The sequence below is a fragment of the Protomyctophum parallelum genome (assembly GCF_964188405.1).
Source record: "Protomyctophum parallelum genome assembly, chromosome: 17".
In the NCBI taxonomy this organism is placed as follows: Eukaryota; Metazoa; Chordata; class Actinopteri; order Myctophiformes; family Myctophidae; genus Protomyctophum; species Protomyctophum parallelum.
This window is the reverse complement of record NC_139719.1, coordinates 32,360,956-32,380,672: the sequence shown is the minus strand read 5'-3', so window position 1 is coordinate 32,380,672 and position 19,717 is coordinate 32,360,956. Positions and strand designations below refer to the sequence as shown.

The 19,717-nt window shown below is 42.8% G+C and overlaps 1 protein-coding gene across 1 annotated transcript; it reads left to right on the top strand.

The window, feature by feature from the left end:
- Nucleotides 1–904: 904 nt before the first annotated feature.
- On the top strand, nucleotides 905–17,164 carry LOC310874310 (ubiquitin carboxyl-terminal hydrolase 31-like; the record flags this gene model as incomplete). Its single annotated transcript, XM_083787066.1, has 16 exons — nucleotides 905–1,471; nucleotides 5,034–5,171; nucleotides 5,820–5,905; nucleotides 6,933–7,025; nucleotides 7,516–7,651; nucleotides 8,878–9,037; nucleotides 9,268–9,454; nucleotides 9,686–9,797; nucleotides 9,924–10,018; nucleotides 10,653–10,730; nucleotides 10,914–11,043; nucleotides 13,081–13,200; nucleotides 13,725–13,950; nucleotides 14,647–14,805; nucleotides 15,106–15,258; nucleotides 15,621–17,164. 16 exons carry the CDS (start codon nucleotides 905–907, stop codon nucleotides 17,162–17,164), a joined length of 3,984 nt encoding a protein of 1,327 aa, XP_083643192.1.
- Between the last annotated feature and the right edge of the window lie 2,553 nt (nucleotides 17,165–19,717).

Sequence of the window (19,717 nt, the reverse complement as noted above, 5' to 3'; positions counted from 1 at the left end):
CTGTGTGACTACAGATGATGGAGACCGGAGCGGAGGAGAAGCGGCCTTGCGATGATGAATCAACGCTGGAGGCTGGAGGGAGAAATCAACCGTGACGGGACGGGACAGCTGCCACAACTTGCTTTATGGGGATACCGAAACGTACATGTTTTCCGAACGATGAGTTACTTTTAACCCGGATCCGAGGAGCGGGCGTGCTCGGCTGCATCTACTAATCTGCGGGCTCCTCCGTTCACTGGAAACGCGATTTATGGATCAATCAGAATATGGTGTTTTTGCAACGGCAATGCTCCCACCGCGGTTAAACGCACTTTGAAAGCGTCGAAATCCTAAAGGGTGGAGCTGCGGTTTGTTTAATAAATAAAACATGAGACACATTGGGATCTCGATTGAAATGGTGATTTGCTGTTGATATGCGACAATCGTTATTTTCATGGTCAACTAGGGGAGCTAATTATTTTTCGCGTAACCCTAATGTGACACCTGATGTTCTCGCTGGACCGACGGGTCCAGATGATTCCACATGATTCACTTGGAGCGGGAGTGAGAGCGGGACTACCCCGGACGCTTTCTCCATGGAGCGTGTTTATGCAATCCGACGCAGTGTTGCAAGTGGGCTGATTTCCGTCTCTTTTATGTTCCCGTGTGGTGCTGTCATGATAATATTATGGTCCCCCCTCCTTCCGGAGCTGTTGGAGCCATAGGGCTGTTGTTGTTGGTGGTGGTGGTGCTTTTTTCAGCTAAACAATGCTTCTATTAGGTCTACGTTTGAACATCGGTTAACCCTGTGTCGTGGTTGACTTGACTCGCCAGTGGGAATGGCAGGAGCGATGCTCTGAAAAAGGAGGACCCGTCCAGGAATATTAGGCCTAATTGGGGGAGACCCGTCGGATCAGCCACCATCATGTCGAAAGCTGCCAGCAACAAGGAGAAGAAATCCTTCAGCAAGAAGCTGTTCCGCAGGAGCTCCGTCCGCTCCGTGGGGAGCTTCATGAACAGAGTTCTGAGGACTCTGTCCACTCTGTCTCATTTCGGCACGGAGGAGCACGCCGCCGCCGACAAGAAGGACGACGCAACTTTCATCCCGACGACGACCGGGGGGTCCGTCCCCTCCGACGACAGCGACTGCGGGGGGTTCCTCTTTGGGGACAAGGTGCCGGGTGTCGCCGGGCTGAAGAACCACGGCAACACCTGCTTCATGAACGCCATCCTGCAGTGCCTGAGCAACACGGAGCTTTTCGCCGAATACCTGGCCCTGGAGCAGTTCCGCGGGGGAGAGGGTGGTGGTGGTGCGACCACCAACAGCGACAAGTCCAACGGCTCCGACAAGTCCAAGACCAACGGGGTTCTGGTGCAGAAGAAAGGCTCCATCAGCCAGCAGGACTCGGGTGAAGTCACCGAACAGCTGTCGGGTCTGGTTCGAGCGCTGTGGACCTTCGAGTACACCCCTCAACACAGTCGAGAATTCAAGGTAAGTTTATGAGTGCGCACAGTTTTCAGCTGTAATTTAATTGGACTGGGTCTGGGTCCTGTGTCACCCCTGCTTTGAATTATAGGATTACATTAAAACTCCCAATATGTTTCCCCATGACATGGGTATTCATATATTCATTTCCTTTTTTATTGCTATGTCCTATGTCTATTTATAGGCCTATTGCAATTGCATTTTTATCTTGATTTTATTCGGACTTTTGTATTTTATTTGTATTCGCAATTCTGAAGAGGATGCCACTATGTTGCTCCCAGCACCCAGCTCAGCTGTACAGTAGTTTACTGCAATAAAACACACATTCCTCCAAGTAGCCAGCAGTAGCCTAGGCCTAGCCTGCATGCAGGATTGGGAATAATTATACCTGTAGATTCTACAGGTATAATTACATTTCTACAGTGTAGATTCAGAACATAGGCTACGCCTCTAGGCTAATGTTAGCAGTTGATCACACATCACAGGGATATTGGTGGCCTATAGATAAATGCCTGGTCTGGTTTTGTAAGCGATTTCACTAAAACTGTGCTACCTAATGAAAGTAGGCTACTTTGGTTAATTATTATTTCTGTAAGTTTTCTAATTACATTTTCATATCAATTAGGCCTATTCATCTCATGCAAAAACATTAGCTTATTTTATTTTTCTGTGAAAATAAATTGAATATTAATTGTTTCAATCATTATATATATTGTATTATTATTATTTAGGCCATGCATTGTCCCACACCAGACTTAACCAGCTAACCATAACCAATAATGGTTGCAATCAATGCATGCAATTACCATAGCTAGTTGCACTGGTGACCTATCCGCTAATACTGTTACTGTGCATACAGTACACATGTACTGTTACTGTACCTTTGTAACTCTGACTGAGTACAGGCCCATAACGGGTTAATTTACATACAGGTGTATTTGTATGTATAACAGGTGTGTTAACAGTGGGGGGTAATACTGGTAATATACAGAACTCAGAAGTATTAAATTCAGCTGGGGGAAATAATCCACTTCAGCTACTCTACTGTATATAGCCTCCAGCACTGCAAATAGTGTCTGTCACATTCACAAATGTTACTTTTCATCAGGGATTAGGCTCTGTAGTTTCCCTGTTTCTTTAAGACAGATTCTTGTCCCATTTTATGGGTTCAAAATAAACATTGGAGAGAGGAACTGAACAATGCTTATTCCTGACACTGCTACTATTTCTGTCCCTTTCTTCCCCCCTTGGTTGTCAGCCAGAGTACAATCTGTCGATTTGATATAGATTATTCACTTCAGAGTGCGAGGCCTCAATTCCAGGGTGTGAGCTGGCATCAGACATGAAGCACATGCACCCTCTGAATATGAAGTACAGTGCTAAAGGGACATTTCATATTTTTTATCTGCGATTAATATACTGGTCGTGAAATGTATTAATTTCAGGGTTTGAATTTTAAGACAATGGAGGCAGCTAGGATTTGATCATTTTGATTGCTGTTGTATGTCAATGGTATTGTAAACAGTTTATCTGTGATTGCCTTAGCAGGCACAACTTTTCAGTCACAACACTGAAGCTTAAACTTAAGTGAAGACAGTGTACAGAATTCTGTTCCTTTTTTTCCTTCTTTGCATTGACATCTTTACTCGTGTCTTTTCCCTCGTATGCACTTGTTAAAAGCATTTCAGGTGTGCAAAATGTCTTCCTAAATAATCTCCATAGGACTGAGGCAAGTTTTTGGACTGACTGAACATGTGTTCCATTCACGCTGACCCCCAGATGCACTTGTTAAAATGTGAACTCTCCCTTTAAGGTATTTGGAGAAAAACAAAATGCTTGTGCTTCATTCAATAGATGTTTCTTTGCTGCATTACCCAAACCATGTATCAGAAACTTAAATGCAGTTAATTGAAGTTCACTGAAGCATGCCATTTCCGATGCTCGTGTAGATTACAGGAGGCCCAGTGACCGCATGTGAGGTTGCTTTGCAGCTCCATAGCTTATTGTCGAGGTCCACAATATCAGGCTTTATTGAAAGCACTTAGCACTGCTCATTAGGAATACATCAGTGGTGATTGCACAAGGGAATGAGACATCCATTTGGTCTCAGAAGCATTTGGTTTGAGAAACATAGTTTTCAAGTACCACCCAAACTGACTACATTTATAATCTACGTATGCAAATTTGGCAAGATGAGTTTTATCCCAAAATACATTTCCAATTTGAAAAAGGCAACTACTGTGTTAACATAAAATGAAAACGTACAGTTATCATTTTTTTTAATAATAGTAGAATACTTTAGTGCCTGTCTGAAACAATAATGTAACATTTACCTACTGGTATATTCAACATTAGCCTATATTGACTTATTGAATGATGGATGCTATCGATATAATCATTGTCACAATAAGCAATTAGCAAGGCTGAACTTAAGGTTGTTGTTTTCCTAGGTTGCTTGCAAATCTTTTGCATCTGCAGTGCACGTATTGTATGTTATTTAACAGAAAACTGTGTCAATGAAATTAATCCATTTGTAATGGATTGATTGGGTCAATCATAATTAACAGACAATTGTTTTTTATTTTTTGGATAAACTCATTTGACCTGGACATTTCCCCAACTGGACATCACTGTGGAGGATACATATGCACGTGCAGCTACTGTATGTGCAGGTCACACTATTTTTGGTTGGACTGTAAACTACTGTAAATAGACACACAGAACATAGTGCTAGAACTGCTTCCCTTTAGTTTTCCCCTCATTTGCCTCACACTTTACAGTTTACACTAATAAAAAACAACACCACCTTGACTTAACACTTAACCATTTTCAACCATTTTCAACCTGGCGTCACTTGGGGCATTATTATAGGCAAAAAGAAAATCAATCAAGTTTTCTTTAAGGGAAAAAAAAGCTGAATTCGACTACAATCTCACAACACCACGTTGCATTGCAATTCGTTGTGAGCTTGTAATTCTTTTTCGTATTTAGTATAAAAGGTCTAAAGTGGGTAAAGAGGTATTCTCTGTGTTCAAGCCTTGGGAATGAATGCTTGCACTTTAAGTACGCCACACTTTGCGCAAAGTGTGTCTTGCCTCGGTAATGGGTTGAAGAAGAGTAGCAGTGTCCCATGAGGAAAGCTCAGAGGCGCATAATGCTCAGTCTCCTCGCGTCTCTGACCTTCCGTGACATTTGATAGGCCTGCTCTGAGTAGAGGTGACTTCACTGCCGCCCCACCGCGCGCATGGACCTGCAAGGCTGAACCGCCAGTGGCTAATGGTAAAGCCGTCGATTTCCAGCCGCTGTCGGCGTGTGTCGACGAGGCCTCTCCAGGCCTGCTCTTCATCGCAACCACCACCCCACGTCTCCATCACCTCCACCACCAACCTTCAGGAATAACGCTGACCGTGGCATCCTGGGGGAAAAAAAGAGCCTGCTGAATATTTCATGACGAGGCTCACTGTGATAGGAAGAGAAATGATGCCAGTTTGAAAATGCTTTCTGTTTCCAGAAGCCGCTCACTAGAATCTGATGGATCTGTACCGCTGTGTTCTCTTATGTGCTCCAGAATGTGGTGTCCAAGAGTGCCCTCCAGTTTCGTGGCAATGCCCAACACGACGCCCAGGAGTTCCTCCTGTGGTTGCTGGACAGAGTTCACGAAGATCTCAATAACATCGTCCACCCCGACAGCAGACCCCCCAGGAAGGTAAAAATTATGTACATCATACTGGACAAGTCTATAGTCAGCAATATACGCAAGTAAACCATGTCCTTGCATCTTTTAAGACTATGTTTTAACATTGAATAAGTACAGTATATACAGTGCTGATATTATTGTATGAATAATTTGATATTCATAATATAATTGCAATATGTGCAGTATATACTTATACATTATGATTCTGTGTATTTTTTCAACTCTCGATACGATTCGAATCACGATACTACAATAGGTTCACTATACGCTTTTTTTAAGGTTCTCCGGTCAGGTTTTTTGGGACCGATCACTGATTGTCTTTCTCACAAAACTTTAATATTTCCAAAATTATTACGTCAAAACTGTTCCTGTGGGGAAGAAGGGGAGAATGTTTAGGCCTGTCACACTCAGAAAGATGAAAAACTATATTATACTATATATCTGATTGACTTTTATATACTTAAATGGTATAAAAGATTAGTTTATCCAGATCAGGTAAATTGCCGATCACCGATCGAGTCATTTGGAGTGAATATCGGCAGATCACGATCTGTGGCCGATCGATCGGAGCACCTCTACGATTTTTCATCGTTTTTTAAACACAACAATGTTACATGCCTTCTAATGGACGTTTTAAATGTGTGTGAATATCTCCAGCCTCCACTAGAAGAAGAAAGTGTCCCTGAGGGATCTATCCCAGCGCCTGGCTCCTTTGTACAGGAGCTGTTTCAGGCTCAACACAGGTCAGAAACCTCATCATTATGTTACCGGTCTAATTTGAGAAGCTCTCTTCCTGCACTCCTGTTTCCTAAGGTTGTCATGTAATTGTTTTAACCTTCATGATCCCCTGAAGAATATTGAATCAGCAGTGATGGTAAGAAGTAGAACTTAGAAGTACTCAAATGTTTTACTTAAGTAAAAGTGTCAATAGCCTATTGTAGATATAGTATGTTAAAAGTACAAGCTCCTTGTACTATTTATATTGGCATCTAAATAGGCTTATAGCCTACCAAAAGTAAAAGTACTCATTATGCAGAAGGTCCCATTTCACACGTTTTCAAATGTAATTTATTTTTAAATCCTTTGAAAGCTCACAACACAACGTATCGCTTTTGCGACGCATTGTGAGCTTGTAGATTGGCTATTTTCAAATTGCCAAAGAATATTATATATGTCTGGAGTGCTTTTGTAGACTAATAATAATAAAGATCTACAAAGTAACTAGTAACACTATAAAATTTGAAATACTCCAGTGAAGTAAAACTACCTAAAAAGTGTACTTCGAATAAACGTACAGTACTTTCCACCACTGCGAATCATATTACAAAGGTTTTTCAAAGCACCTGTCTCTGTGTATAGTATACCCCATCTTGTAGCTATCATAATTTTATCTCAGCCCTGACAGGGTTTTTATTTCTGGTGTGGTTGGAAAAGGTGCTGACCGTTATTAAATAGCTTAATGGTCACTGTGCCTCATTCGACTGCAAGCTAGATTTCCAAGCTAGATTTCCCATACACATACTGTACCTTCATGTACCTACAGTACAGGTTAGAGACTTCAGTGGTGTGTATTTTGTGAGGGGTCAGTGTCTGTAATTCACTTCTTCTCCCCCAATTTAGTCATTATGCCAATTCCTCTTGAACAGCGAACTAGACTAGGGGCTCCAAACCTTAGGCCAAGGTCTGGACCGCCAAATAGCTATACAGCCAGATTTCCAGAGATTCTCTCGATATGTTTTCACTTGATGTTTTATTTCTGTTCCAATGTAGGTCCTCTTTGACTTGTCCTCACTGCCAGAAACAGAGCAACACGTTTGATCCTTTCCTCTGCATTTCACTGCCCATTCCAGTACCTCACACACGGTGAGGAGTGTGTGTGTGTGTGTGTGTGTGTGTGTGTGTGTGTGTGTGTGTGTGTGTGTGTGTGTGCGTGCGTGCGTGCGTGCGTGCGTGCGTGCGTGCGTGCGTGCGTGCGTGCGCGCTGTAAATACATTCTGTTGAAAAGTAATAATTACCAGTGAATGTTGCATTGGTATAGGAGTTTAATATGTTTTATACGTCATCTTACTCCTTTTCGGACATTGTTGTTTATTTTGTTGTTGTTTTTTGTTTCAGTGTTTTTTTTATGTATTTGTTTTCAAATAATGTTCAAAATAAAACTCATTAATTCATTGTGAGAGTGAGTGTGTTGAAAATGGATTGCAAAAGAGTGTTGTCAAACCAAGAAAAAAGAGCTCCACTTAGATCCGTCAAGGAGAGGCTAAAATTGGAAGAAGGTCTGTAAACCTTTGAAGTGCTGTTCAAAATGTTGTCACATTAAAACAGCTGTTTTATTTCATATTTCTCTCTACAGGCCTTTGTACGTGACGGTGGTGTACCAAGGAAAGTGCTCTCACTGCATGAGAGTGGGCGTGGCAGTGCCTCTGTCCAGCACCGTGTCCAGGCTGAGACAGGCTGTAGCACAGGAGACCAAAATCCCCAATCAACAGGTGCGATCGGTGACAACCATTTATTTTGGTGCTAAACGTCTCTAGCAGCACGAATGTCCAAGTTCAACACACTGTTGTTGTCCCCAAGTAGTAGGGCTGTCAAGATTATGCCATTTTATGACGATTTATGTCACACAAATAATTTGCGGTTAATGATTTAATTGCGTTTTTGTCGCTTAACACTGGAACATAAGAATAAAACATTTAGGTTTGGCTCTAAGTTGCACAGGTGCAGATTTGACAAATAACCTAAATATACAAATAATATACATATTTAATACAGTACTTTCCGGAAATAAATTATGGTGGAAATAGACTATCTACAAGCCCATAACGTGTGTCACATAATAAAATATACTGGTAAGAACATTTTTCAACATGGAAGAGAAAGAACACTTGATTATGACAATAACGTTTATAATAAATAATTGCGATTCTCTCAAATAATTGCGATAGGTGATTATGTCATAATTGTGACAGGCATACTAAGTAGGACATCTATTTTCCTGTGAGACATAAAACACACCTCTTCCCCACACTGCGAGAGACCATGGAATGGTTTCAGTGTTCAGGTTGTTTAGGTTTAGAAAGGGAGCAACAATACAAATACCAAACAAAAAACAACAAAAGGTTTTGAAATTTAACATAGATTTGTTTTTATCTAAATGACCAGTACTTAAATGTTTTATTTAAAATGTATTTTAATTAGACAACCATCCTTTTGAGAATTTAAAGTTTCCAAACCCAAATAGGTTGTAAAACCTGTACTCCAACCTGTACTTCAGTGTCATTTAAAGTGAATGCCTCCAAAGCCATGAAATAATACAAATGGCGGAAAAAGGATGTCAGTGAACTGTGTAAGAATTTACAATTCTGTTACATACATACAGTGAAGCGGTATATTTTATCCCTCCATAAAATATTGCCTCTTTGGTGTTTCGTGGCTTTTCAATCACAGTGAAAGCCATTGGGTATGTGGTATTTGCTTGATTCAAAATTAATACAGTTTCATATTGTCTACACTTTTATACATAAGCCTACACAAGACCTTTATTACATTTTTAGCAGTTAATTATTTTCAACGAATCGCATACTTTATGGATTTACATACGGATTTCAAATGTTTCAAGAGTTTCCAATCATACCTTCTCTGTGCTGTTATATAACATCCGTTTTTTGATTACATGTATTTCTCTGCCATGCTTCTGTTCCATGGTTCTATTCAGATTGTCCTGACTGAGATGTACTATGACGGCTTCCACCGTTCCTTCTGCGACGACGAGGATGACCTTGAGATCATTCAGGAGAGCGACTCCATCTTTGCCTTTGAAACACCTGAGTTATTCAGACCAGAGCAGATCCGCTCCCAACGAGGAGGAGGAGGAGGTATATCTGACATTCTGATTCCTCTCAAATCAGTTTAGCTTACATCAGGCCAGACTGAGACTCCAGATTAGATTACACAGGAATCAACAAGAGAGAAATGCTTTAAACCGGAAGCCATTACACAAACTTGCTATGGTGAATTTCTGGTAGGAAGAAAAGCACACACGGTTTTCAACATTGTTCGCGGTTTTCTTTTGTTGATAAATGTACAGCGTATGCACTACCTACAGGGAGTCCGCATGCCAACCTGAACCAGAACAACCTGAAGTATGGGACAGATAATAACAGGCTATCAACACAAATACAAGAGCCTGGAACTCCACCTCCGAGTCCTAACAGGAACAGTGGCCAGGTCCAGGCCGATAAGGTGGTCCTGTTGGTGTGCAACAGAGCCTGCGCTGGACAGCAAGGACGCAGGTAAGACCCCAACCACACAACACATCCCGGATTGGACCTTTAACCCATCAAGGCCTGAGGTCTACAAAATGCCTTCTAAATCAGTAGTTCTCAAACTTTGTCGTGCCAAGTATGTTGCTATATGTAGCCTATATAGCTACAATTAAATTACACAGATTTAAATGGGTTAAACAGGAAAAAAGGAAAGAAAATAATGTATCTAATCTATCAATCTAAAATGTATCGTTGAAGGTTTGGAAATCCGTTTGTACTGTATTTGGAGCGTATGGTGACCTGGGACATACTTCAGAAAGAGATCCTGGAGAAGATGAAACATCTCCTGCGCCCTGGTGTCTTTGTGCAGGTGCACACGAATGCACGCACGCACTCACGCACCCACGTACTTCATGTTTGAAGGTGACAGGCTAGCTAATAACTAATATATTATCGATGTGTTTATTGAAGTGTAATTCTCCGTGGCTGTCTGTAGGCGGGGCCCTTGAGTTTGCGTGTGGTGGGCGTGGTCGGGATCACATATCTACTGCCTCAAGAGGAGCAGCCTCTCTGCCACCCTTCTGTGGAAAGGTAATGTCACTGTCCACCAGCAGGGGGGGATATTGTCTCACCGGTGGTGGTGGTGGTTTATGAAGTCAAATTAAATCATCTAACAATGGACTCAAACTCTGAGGTATACTCAGTGGTGGAAAGAAACTAAATACATTTACTTAAGTACTGCACAGTATTTGTACATTACTTGTATTTCCACAATTATTTGAAAACTTACTTTATAGATTTTGATTATTACAAAACATTGGACCAATGCGTCACATTGTGACATTGTTTTTATGCATTTGAAAACTTGAAATGGGACATTTATACATAATGAGTACTTTTTCTTTTGGTACTTTTATGTACATTTTGATGGCAATACTTGTACTTTTACTCAAGTACATTTTGAATTCCAGTCTATATTGCAGTATTATTGATACTTTTACTTCAGTGAAACATGCAAGTACATTTTCCATCAGTGATCACATTTCTTTAGCTAGGTTAAATATTTGTTTTTGTTCTTATTGCTTGTGGATCGTCTAAGATCTAGGATTTATTAATGACGCCGCTTTTGCCATCATTGTAAGTCATTCTTATTCTCTTAGAGAGAGAGAGCATATTATGACTAGAATGTAAGTAATAAAAAAAAAACTATTCTGTGTTTTAACAGGGCATACAAGTCTTGTGGTCCTGGAGGGCCACCTCATGTCAAAATAGTGGTGGAATGGGACAAGGAGACAAAAGACTAGTAAGCATCATGACTTCTTTAAGTGTAACCCGTCTCAGTGGTTGATTGATGTTCCATGTTTTGTTTGTCATGTGCAGTGGTGACATCCGTACTTGTACTAGTATTTCTACATTGCAGTATTTGACATTTGTACATAAGTAAGCATCAGTAAATGGACATCCGTTTAAATAAACAAATAAACAGTCTTTTCAAGCGGACCGAGGATGAATACATCCCAGATGCTGAGAGCGTGCGTCAGGTGAAGGACCTGCACCTCCAGCCTCAGACCTGCTCCGTTGCCCAATGCTTTCAGCTCTACACCAAAGAGGAACAGGTTGGCTCATTATATCCTACAATCCAATATCAAAATGAAGAAAACTCACTCTGTGTGTCTGTCTGTGTGTGTGTGTGTCTGTGTGTGTGTGTGTGTGTGTGTGTGTGTGTGTGTGTCTGTCCTCATTTATCTTTTTCCTCAGTGGGTGGACCAGTCGATCTGACATCGCACATGGGAATTATTTTAGCCATTGCCATACAGTATTCTACTATGCAAGGATTGAGGAAGCTGTTCTTCCCCCCAACTTTCTCATATTTAAGCTATTTATTAGCATTTTTGTGACAGGCTATGGGATCTGTTGGCGTGGTCGCTGAACCCATAGACCAGAAGGACTGCCATGGTTTTATTGGTTGTTGGTTGTCAGGGTGGCTCTGCGGTGAAATGGCGGGCGTGACTGAACAGTAGCGCTAACAGTAGTACCAGGCTTTATTGTTTCAAGTTGTCTAAATTGTGCTCCATGGGATCAGGGAGCTATACATACGGTATACACAACATAGGAGAGCCAGAGAGACAGTGCATAGTACAGTGCATACAGTAGCCTGTTAGCCAGAAGGGAAAATTGTCTAGGGTGTATGGAGCTTTGGCCAGAGAGCTTTAGGGTTTACTACCTATGAGTGGGGAGTGTTGGCTGATGAATGAATATCAACATCCTAATACATCCTGATACTGGGGGTTAGAGAGGGGGGGGATACTACCTGTGACTTGAGCATGCTGGAAGGCCAGTGAGGAGGGACATGAATAGTGGAGTCTGGACTAAGGACTAGGGCAGATTCCTTGGTCTGGACTAAGGAGTAGGGCAGATTCCTTAGTCTGGACTAAGGAGTAGGGCAGATTCCTTAGTCTGGACTAAGGAGTAGGGCAGATTCCTTGGTCTGGACTAAGGAGTAGGGCAGATTCCTTAGTCTGGACTAAGGAGTAGGGCAGATTCCTTAGTCTGGACTAAGGAGTAGGGCAGATTCCTTAGTCTGGACTAAGGAGTAGGGCAGATTCCTTAGTCTGGACTAAGGAGTAGGGCAGATTCCTTAGTCTGGACTAAGGAGTAGGGCAGATTCCTTAGTCTGGACTAAGGAGTAGGGCAGATTCCTTGGTCTGGACTAAGGAGTAGGGCAGATTCCTTGGTCTGGACTAAGGAGTAGGGCAGATGGTCTGGACTAAGGAGTAGGGCAGATGGTCTGGACTAAGGAGTAGGGCAGATTCCTTGGTCTGGACTAAGGAGTAGGGCAGATTCCTTGGTCTGGACTAAGGAGTAGGGCAGATTCCTTGGTCTGGACTAAGGAGTAGGGCAGATTCCTTGGTCTGGACTAAGGAGTAGGGCAGATTCCTTAGTCTGGACTAAGGAGTAGGGCAGATTCCTTGGTCTGGACTAAGGAGTAGGGCAGATTCCTTGGTCTGGACTAAGGAGTAGGGCAGATTCCTTAGTCTGGACTAAGGAGTAGGGCAGATTCCTTAGTCTGGACTAAGGAGTAGGGCAGATTCCTTAGTCTGGACTAAGGAGTAGGGCAGATGGTCTGGACTAAGGAGTAGGGCAGATTCCTTGGTGAGGCAAGTTCTGATCCTTTGTATGTTGTAAAGGGTAAACCTACAGGACCAAGTGATTGCTGCGATGTGTGCCTGGAAGGACAGCTGACTATGACTGTCCAGAACCACACCCAGGCTGTTGGACCATGAGTAACTAAGGACACGACATTGGATATATCCCACAGGGGACAGTATCTTACCATAATGCCTAAGCTTCAATTTCAAAATGGGATCTGTATGTAGTCACGGTTGCTGTCCTAAGTCTATTCATACCAGTCTAGTCAAGTCGTTTGGGTGCACACGTCTCCAGATATGGACTAGTATATAAATTATATTTGCGGATTATTGAACGACTGTATCGTATGGTTGTACAGCAACGGTTGTCATTTGTGTTGATATGAATACTAACTGCAGTTTTCCATTGCATGCCGGGTAGTATTCTTTGCAGCGTTGTAACGTTCACTTCCACATGCTGTACTACTATGTGTTTAAACCCGGCTGTGTTCACAATACTTCCAGCTGGCTCCAGATGATGCATGGCGCTGTCCGCATTGTAAGCAGCTTCAACAGGGCAGCATCAAGCTCAGCCTGTGGACCCTGCCGGACATTCTCATACTTCACCTCAAGCGATTCCGACAGGTACTGATTAAGGCATAAATAAGCACAATGGACATAAACTGTACTTTGTCATTCCAGTCAAGTAATGCACATATCGTGCAGAACTGCAATCAATCCATCAATCAATCAATTAAGCAAGAAGGGGACTGAGGCTAGAAGGGGATTGGGGGATTGTGTTTAATAGTATATCTTTACCTTTTATCTTTAAGCTTATACATACTGACTAAACAACGTGATAGTATACTAGTACAATACACAGTACATGAATCCTCAGTGTTAAAAACAGAGTTAACACTGTGCATAGCATGTATTGTACAGTAACTAGGGCTGCAACAGTTAGGGGGGGACCTTGAAAGTATTGGAAAATGTTGCACACTTTTATTTTTTTAACACAGTTATCTTCTCTTCTGGGAGTCCCTAGCACTCCAAACCGTTTCAGATAGCGGGGGTCCATGACTAAAAACACTTATCAAGTTGGTGGTCCTTGACATGAAAAGGTTTGAGAACCACTGCTGTATAATAATGCCATGTGGTCGTTCATGCAGGATGGGGACCGGCGGATGAAGATGCAGAACATGGTGCGCTTCCCGCTGACCGGCATGGACATGGCGCCCCACATGGTGAAGAGGAGCCAGAGCAGCTGGAGTCTGCCCTCCCACTGGTCGCCGTGGAGACGACCTTACGGCATGGGCCGTGACCCAGAGGACTACCTGTATGACCTGTACGCTGTCTGCAACCACCATGGGACCATGCAGGGCGGCCATTATACAGGTGACACTATCCATTGGTCGTCACTGTCAGGTGGAAACCTTGTATGTCCAAAATTGTTGCTTAAAAATAATTCTATGGGAGCCAACCCAGGGCAAAGCCAGGAGGGGAAAGAAGCGCACCACCTACGTAGACGCACTGCGCCGCACCGCACCCTCGCAGTAACTAACTAAGTTATTATATTAGTCAAAAACTCCTGTTGATACTTTGATAATGATAATTTTATTCTCTCCCCAATTTAAGCCAATTAGTTAAGCCAATTGATTCCATTCCCGTTTCAGTATTTATAAAAACTTAAAAAGGTGAAAGCCACAAAAAGAAAGCTTGAATATGCCTGACAGCGACATCATACTATTGTTTCTGAATTTGGAAAAACTAAATTCACTGTGCTGCACCATTCTCTCTCAATCTATTACAAAAAAAGATATACTCTCATTGGAATTGATCATTTTCATGAATAAATTGTACACATGTTTGCAATGGACAGATTTTGGTTTTAAACTGTTGTTTTTACTATCTTTTGTTTTTGTTTTAATGTTGTTTTCATATGTGAAATTACCTATGTATGCTGCCTTCTTTGCCAGGGCCCACTTGAAAAAGAGATGAAAATCTCAATGTGGTTTTTTTACCCTGGTAACAAAGGATAATTACAAATAAAATATTGTTTTGTTTAATTGTAATTTTCATTGTGTCTTGTAGCCCACTGTAAGAACTCCATCGATGGGCAGTGGTACTGTTTTGATGACAGCGATGTCCAATCCATATCTGATGATGACGTTTGCAAGCAGACTGCCTACATCTTGTTTTATCAAAGACGCGCCACAATACCATCGTGGTCTGCTAACAGCTCTGTGGGAGGTAGTGTGACCTATTGTGTACTTGTTTTTGGTTTGTTTTACAAGCTCAGATCTGCTATTTTCTAAAGATTTGTATACATTTTATATTTATTTGCAAACTTGTGAAACAGGACATTCTGCATAATGAGTACTTTCTACTTTTGGTACTTTAAGTACACTTTGATACCATTACTTTTGTACGCATTACTTTTGTACGTCTACTCAAGTAAAGTACTTGTAACAGAGTACGGTATTTCTACATTGCAGTATTAATACTTTTACTTAAGTATCTGCATGTTGAACCTTGTGTTGTGGCCCTCAGGATCCACCAGCTCCTCGCTCTGTGAGCACTGGATCAGCAGGCTGATGGGCAGCCGTCCGCCCAGCCAGGCCTCATCTGGCTCCTCCAGACGCACCTCGCTGGCCTCCCTCTCAGAGTCTGCAGAGTTCACTGCAGAACGGAGCGAAGATGACGGTACGTTACATTCAGGAGAGTGGACACTGGACAGTCCACCTTTCTTAGTCCCCCCCCCCAGTACTGTGACAGACACGTCTTACATACTGTAGTTTTTTCTTTTTTTTGTGACCAACTTTTTATTTGTTTTTTTAAAAGAACCCCGGGTTAGCACAGACATTACAGGAGAGGGAAACAACAATGGTGTATGTATACGTATAACATAATACATGTTTCTTTTTCTAACAAAACAAATACATAGGTTTTTTCTCTGCACTGTGACAGACACATCTTACTTAGTTTTGTCCCATTACTGTGACAGACACATTGACATTGTTCTGACTGAATACATATTTTGTTACATGTGCTATTCTATCGAGCAGGCCTTTCCACCCGGCCAGCGGTGCGGGGCATGCAGAGGCAGACATTTTCATCCAGGTCTTCCATGGCCAGTCCCCTGGCAATCAGTGAGAATGGCACCAAGCCCCCCTGGCCCATCTCTGCCAAGCTCCAACGCCGCTCCAATTCTCCATCTCGCTTTTCCCTGGACTCCCACTCGTCCTCCCCCACACTGGAGAGGATCGGAGAGGCCGACGACAAGGCCTCACCCTCTTACTTCAGTGATAAACTGTCTGGGGGCAAGGCAGCAATAGAGAGTAACCCAAGTGGCAAGAGGCTGGTGGAGCAGGGTAGTTCCAAGGCCGCGTCTCAAGCAGAGCAGAGAAGCTCTGTTCAGTCTGGGGATAACAACAACGTAGCTACTGCTGCTGATAAGGGCAGCCCTGGACATGGGGCAACATCCAAGGAGTCTAAACAACGGAGTGGGGGTGGTAGCGAGAGCACCGGTGCAAGGAGGACTTCCGCCAAGGCCTCTTTGGAGTCTGAAAGGAGCCCCAAGAAGCGCCCTGCCACCTCATCAACCTCGTCCAGCTCCCCATCGCGTGCGCCTCCTGCTAATGACAAGTCGCCGTCCCGAGCACAGGCTAGGAGTGCTTCCACAACGTCTAACCCTAAAGACAGAAGCGATGGACCACCTAAAACTAGCAAGGCTGCGGCCTCGAAAACGGCCACTCCCTCGAAAAAAGGGCCATCCCCATCCCAGGAGACGTTACATCCTGATTCTGCACAGCAGAGGAAAAGTGGTTCTCCAGGATCACAAAACTCACGCCCTCCAAGGAGATTGTCGCCCAGAGGGGGAGAGAAGAGCTCAGCTTCCAGCAGGACTAAAGCAGCAGACAGGAGTGCCAGCCGAGAGTCCTCGCGGACCAATGCAGCGTCTGAAAAGAAGGTCAACCACGGGGGCTCCTCCTCTCGAACAACTGGAGGTAGTTCAGCTCGGAGTGGAGAAGGTAGCCGGGTGGAGGGCAAGCCGGCCCGTGGTGCAGAGAGCAGGGCGGGAGGCCGGAGTTCCAGTAGCAGCTCATCATTGACCAGCCTTCGGTCTTCGAGTGTCGGGGTCTCGCCCGCGAACGCGATCCCGTCGTCAAGAGGACCTCGGAGAAATAGTAAGACAGAGGACAAAGGCTTGTCATTCTTCAAGACTGCCCTGAGGCAGAAAGAGACCCGCAAGTCAACTGACGGGGTGAAATCTGGGGCAGCGGAGACTAAAGGTGGTCCAGAGGATGGCGTTGGAGATGCACCCGGAGAGAGGGTCGCAGAGGGAGCGCTCAAGAAGGCCCAGAACACATCTTCAGATGCCCAGACTAATCCGTCCGCAGCCAAAGACAAGGAACTGTCCAAGGCTTCTGCTTCAGCTAAGCGCTCGTCGCTGCTCTCCGCCAAGTCCAAGTCTTCCTGTGCAGAGACAGAGAGCGCGCAGGCCTCTACCAATGGGAAAGATCCATCAAAGAAAGAGCCTGCTAAAAAGACAATGCCGTCTAGAAAGATCCCTATTAACAGTACACGGACCACCCAGAAGTCCAAGTAAAGTGACTTGGAAGGGCTGATAACTATTCTATCCATAGTGCAGCTCCAAGATGTTTCCAAACCATTGAAGTGGTTTTCTTGTCAGAGGAAATGTTCAAAGCACCTATAGCTTTCAATTGGTTAATTATTACCAGCTGCCATATTGGACAGTTTACTGTCCAATTTGTTTAATAGTTATTTAGGAATGGATTTAAACAAAGCACTTTGTATGGTTTGCATTGAATTTGAAGTATATTATATAGTATTATATAGTATTGTATAAACCTACGGACCACACATGTACAGTATATTGAGTATAAGCATTTCTGCCTGGTTCTGTCTGTAGCATACTGTGGCAAGGTGCGTCTCGGGAAGCGGTGCAGTAGAGCAGTGGTTCTCAAACCTTTTCAATTTCAAGGACCCCGTCCCCCCCCCGGCCCCCGTCCCACAATTTGGTATGCATTAGACCACAGACCCCATAACTAGAGTGTCCACTCTCAGACTTACACACCTGTAAGGTTCTTTTTGGTTCCTAACTATCAATCATTTTAGCTGGGGGACTCCCTGGGTTTCCACAGACCCCCACTTTGGGAACCACTGCAGTAGAGATCGAACTGTGGCCATGCACAAGACTGACAGGTGGTATGACGGCGGAGTTATGTCAACATCGAATGCTCAGTGACCAAAAGGTGGTTTGCTGGTTGTTTTCTGATGTTCTGAGGCGGCACGCCATTTAAAAGATTCCCAATAATGTCCCCAACATACAGTACAGTACAGTTCTCCTGAGCCAGGGAGATTGAATTAGGAGCCTTGTATTAAAAGCAAACATCAGTGCCTCAGATAATCATTATGTCATGTATTTATGTCTATTCTAAATTGTATAACGGCAGGTGTTGCTATATTTATAATGCAATTTTGATATTTATTGAGCACTGAACATACCTGTATTGTGTAATACACAAGTAACCCTGCTTAACTGCACATGTTGGTTGACATGTTAAATCCTATCTTAATATGCTCCTTGATGTAGTGTTTGTGCAATGACCTTTAAGCAGCGTTTACTGTTATGTGCATCCGGGATGAGACGTGTCGTCGTGAGGCCCAGTCCAAGTATAAAATGGAGCACGTCACTGGTGTTAAAAGTCTGAAGACTACGGTTCGTAATGGTATTTTAAATGTAATAATTGAAGAGTTTCACTCCAACATATTATATATCCACCTATAGAAAAAGAAAGAAGCTTTCCCAGAAGTTAATCATTCCATATCTGTTAAATAGAGCTTATTCTGATCTATACAATTATTATTTTGTTTTACCTGTTGTACTTTTAGAATTTGTACAATCCAGTCACAATTTATACACTTTGTACGATCAACCTTTTTGTTTTTGTTGTTCCCACTTTTCTCCAAATGGTGGATGTGTGTCACTGTGGGATGGAACTCTCCAGTTTATCGATTGCCCGTCGATTGCCCTCAAAACTCCCCCACCCACCTCCATGCCACCCCTTTGCTGCCCCCTAGCTGCTGATACTAGGTACTGCGGGTGCACACAGCCTTACGGGGAACCACTTGTTCAGACTGCCAGACATCTCAAAACATTCCTCTCAGATGAACACAGGGTTTATGTCAAACAAAACAAAAAAAACAGAAGCCACTGCACATACTGTACACACAACCAAGATACTCAAAGACAATTCCCTGGGATGTCTTCATTGAACACACCATACATGTACATACACATTATGTATGTGTGTTTGAATCTAAAACCATCCTTCTCCGTCTTTATAATATCTGTAACATCACGGCTTGTGCACATATTTAGCTTATCCACGCTACAGAGCAGATCCATGTTGAATGCACTGACGTTAGACTGAGAAAAGAGATTGCCATTTATGAGATGTACCACAGCAGTTGTTCTTGCATGATAAATTGCTTATGCATGCACTTAACTATGCAAGCAATTCTTGCTAATGCCCACAGTATGTAAAACTTGCTACTTTTGGATTTGTATATATTTCTAACTGTATATTTTTCCAGATGCCAGCATCACAGAGCATGTTTAGGCATCCTTTATAAATGCTTTGTTTGCACATTTCTTCAAAGTAATATACATTTTGTATGAATGATAGGAATTGCTCATTCACCCTCTCAAAGTAAACCAGTTCACTTGCAACTTGTTTTCCGAGCTGTGTTCATTTGTCTCATGATTGATTCGAGTCCACTTTTAAAGAGATGAGTACATCTCTTTAAACACTCAACCACAAAAAAGTCAATCTACAAGCTCGCAACATGTCACACCACGCCACATTGTGAGGTTGTAGATCTGCTATTTTCGAAAAATCATATTTTTCGAGTCCTTTTTATTTTTGCCTATATATCGGCTATGACATGCCCAAAATTGGTATGCTAGGGCTAAAATGCAAGTTTTTATACAGTATGAATAGTAAGCGAAACCATCGGAGAGTTTACAAATTGATGTAACAATTTGAATGGCCTCAAATCTCTCCATATTATATTAGAAGAGTTATCAATGTCTTTGATGCCAATAGCTGAAAGATTTTGGTAACATTGGTTCAAA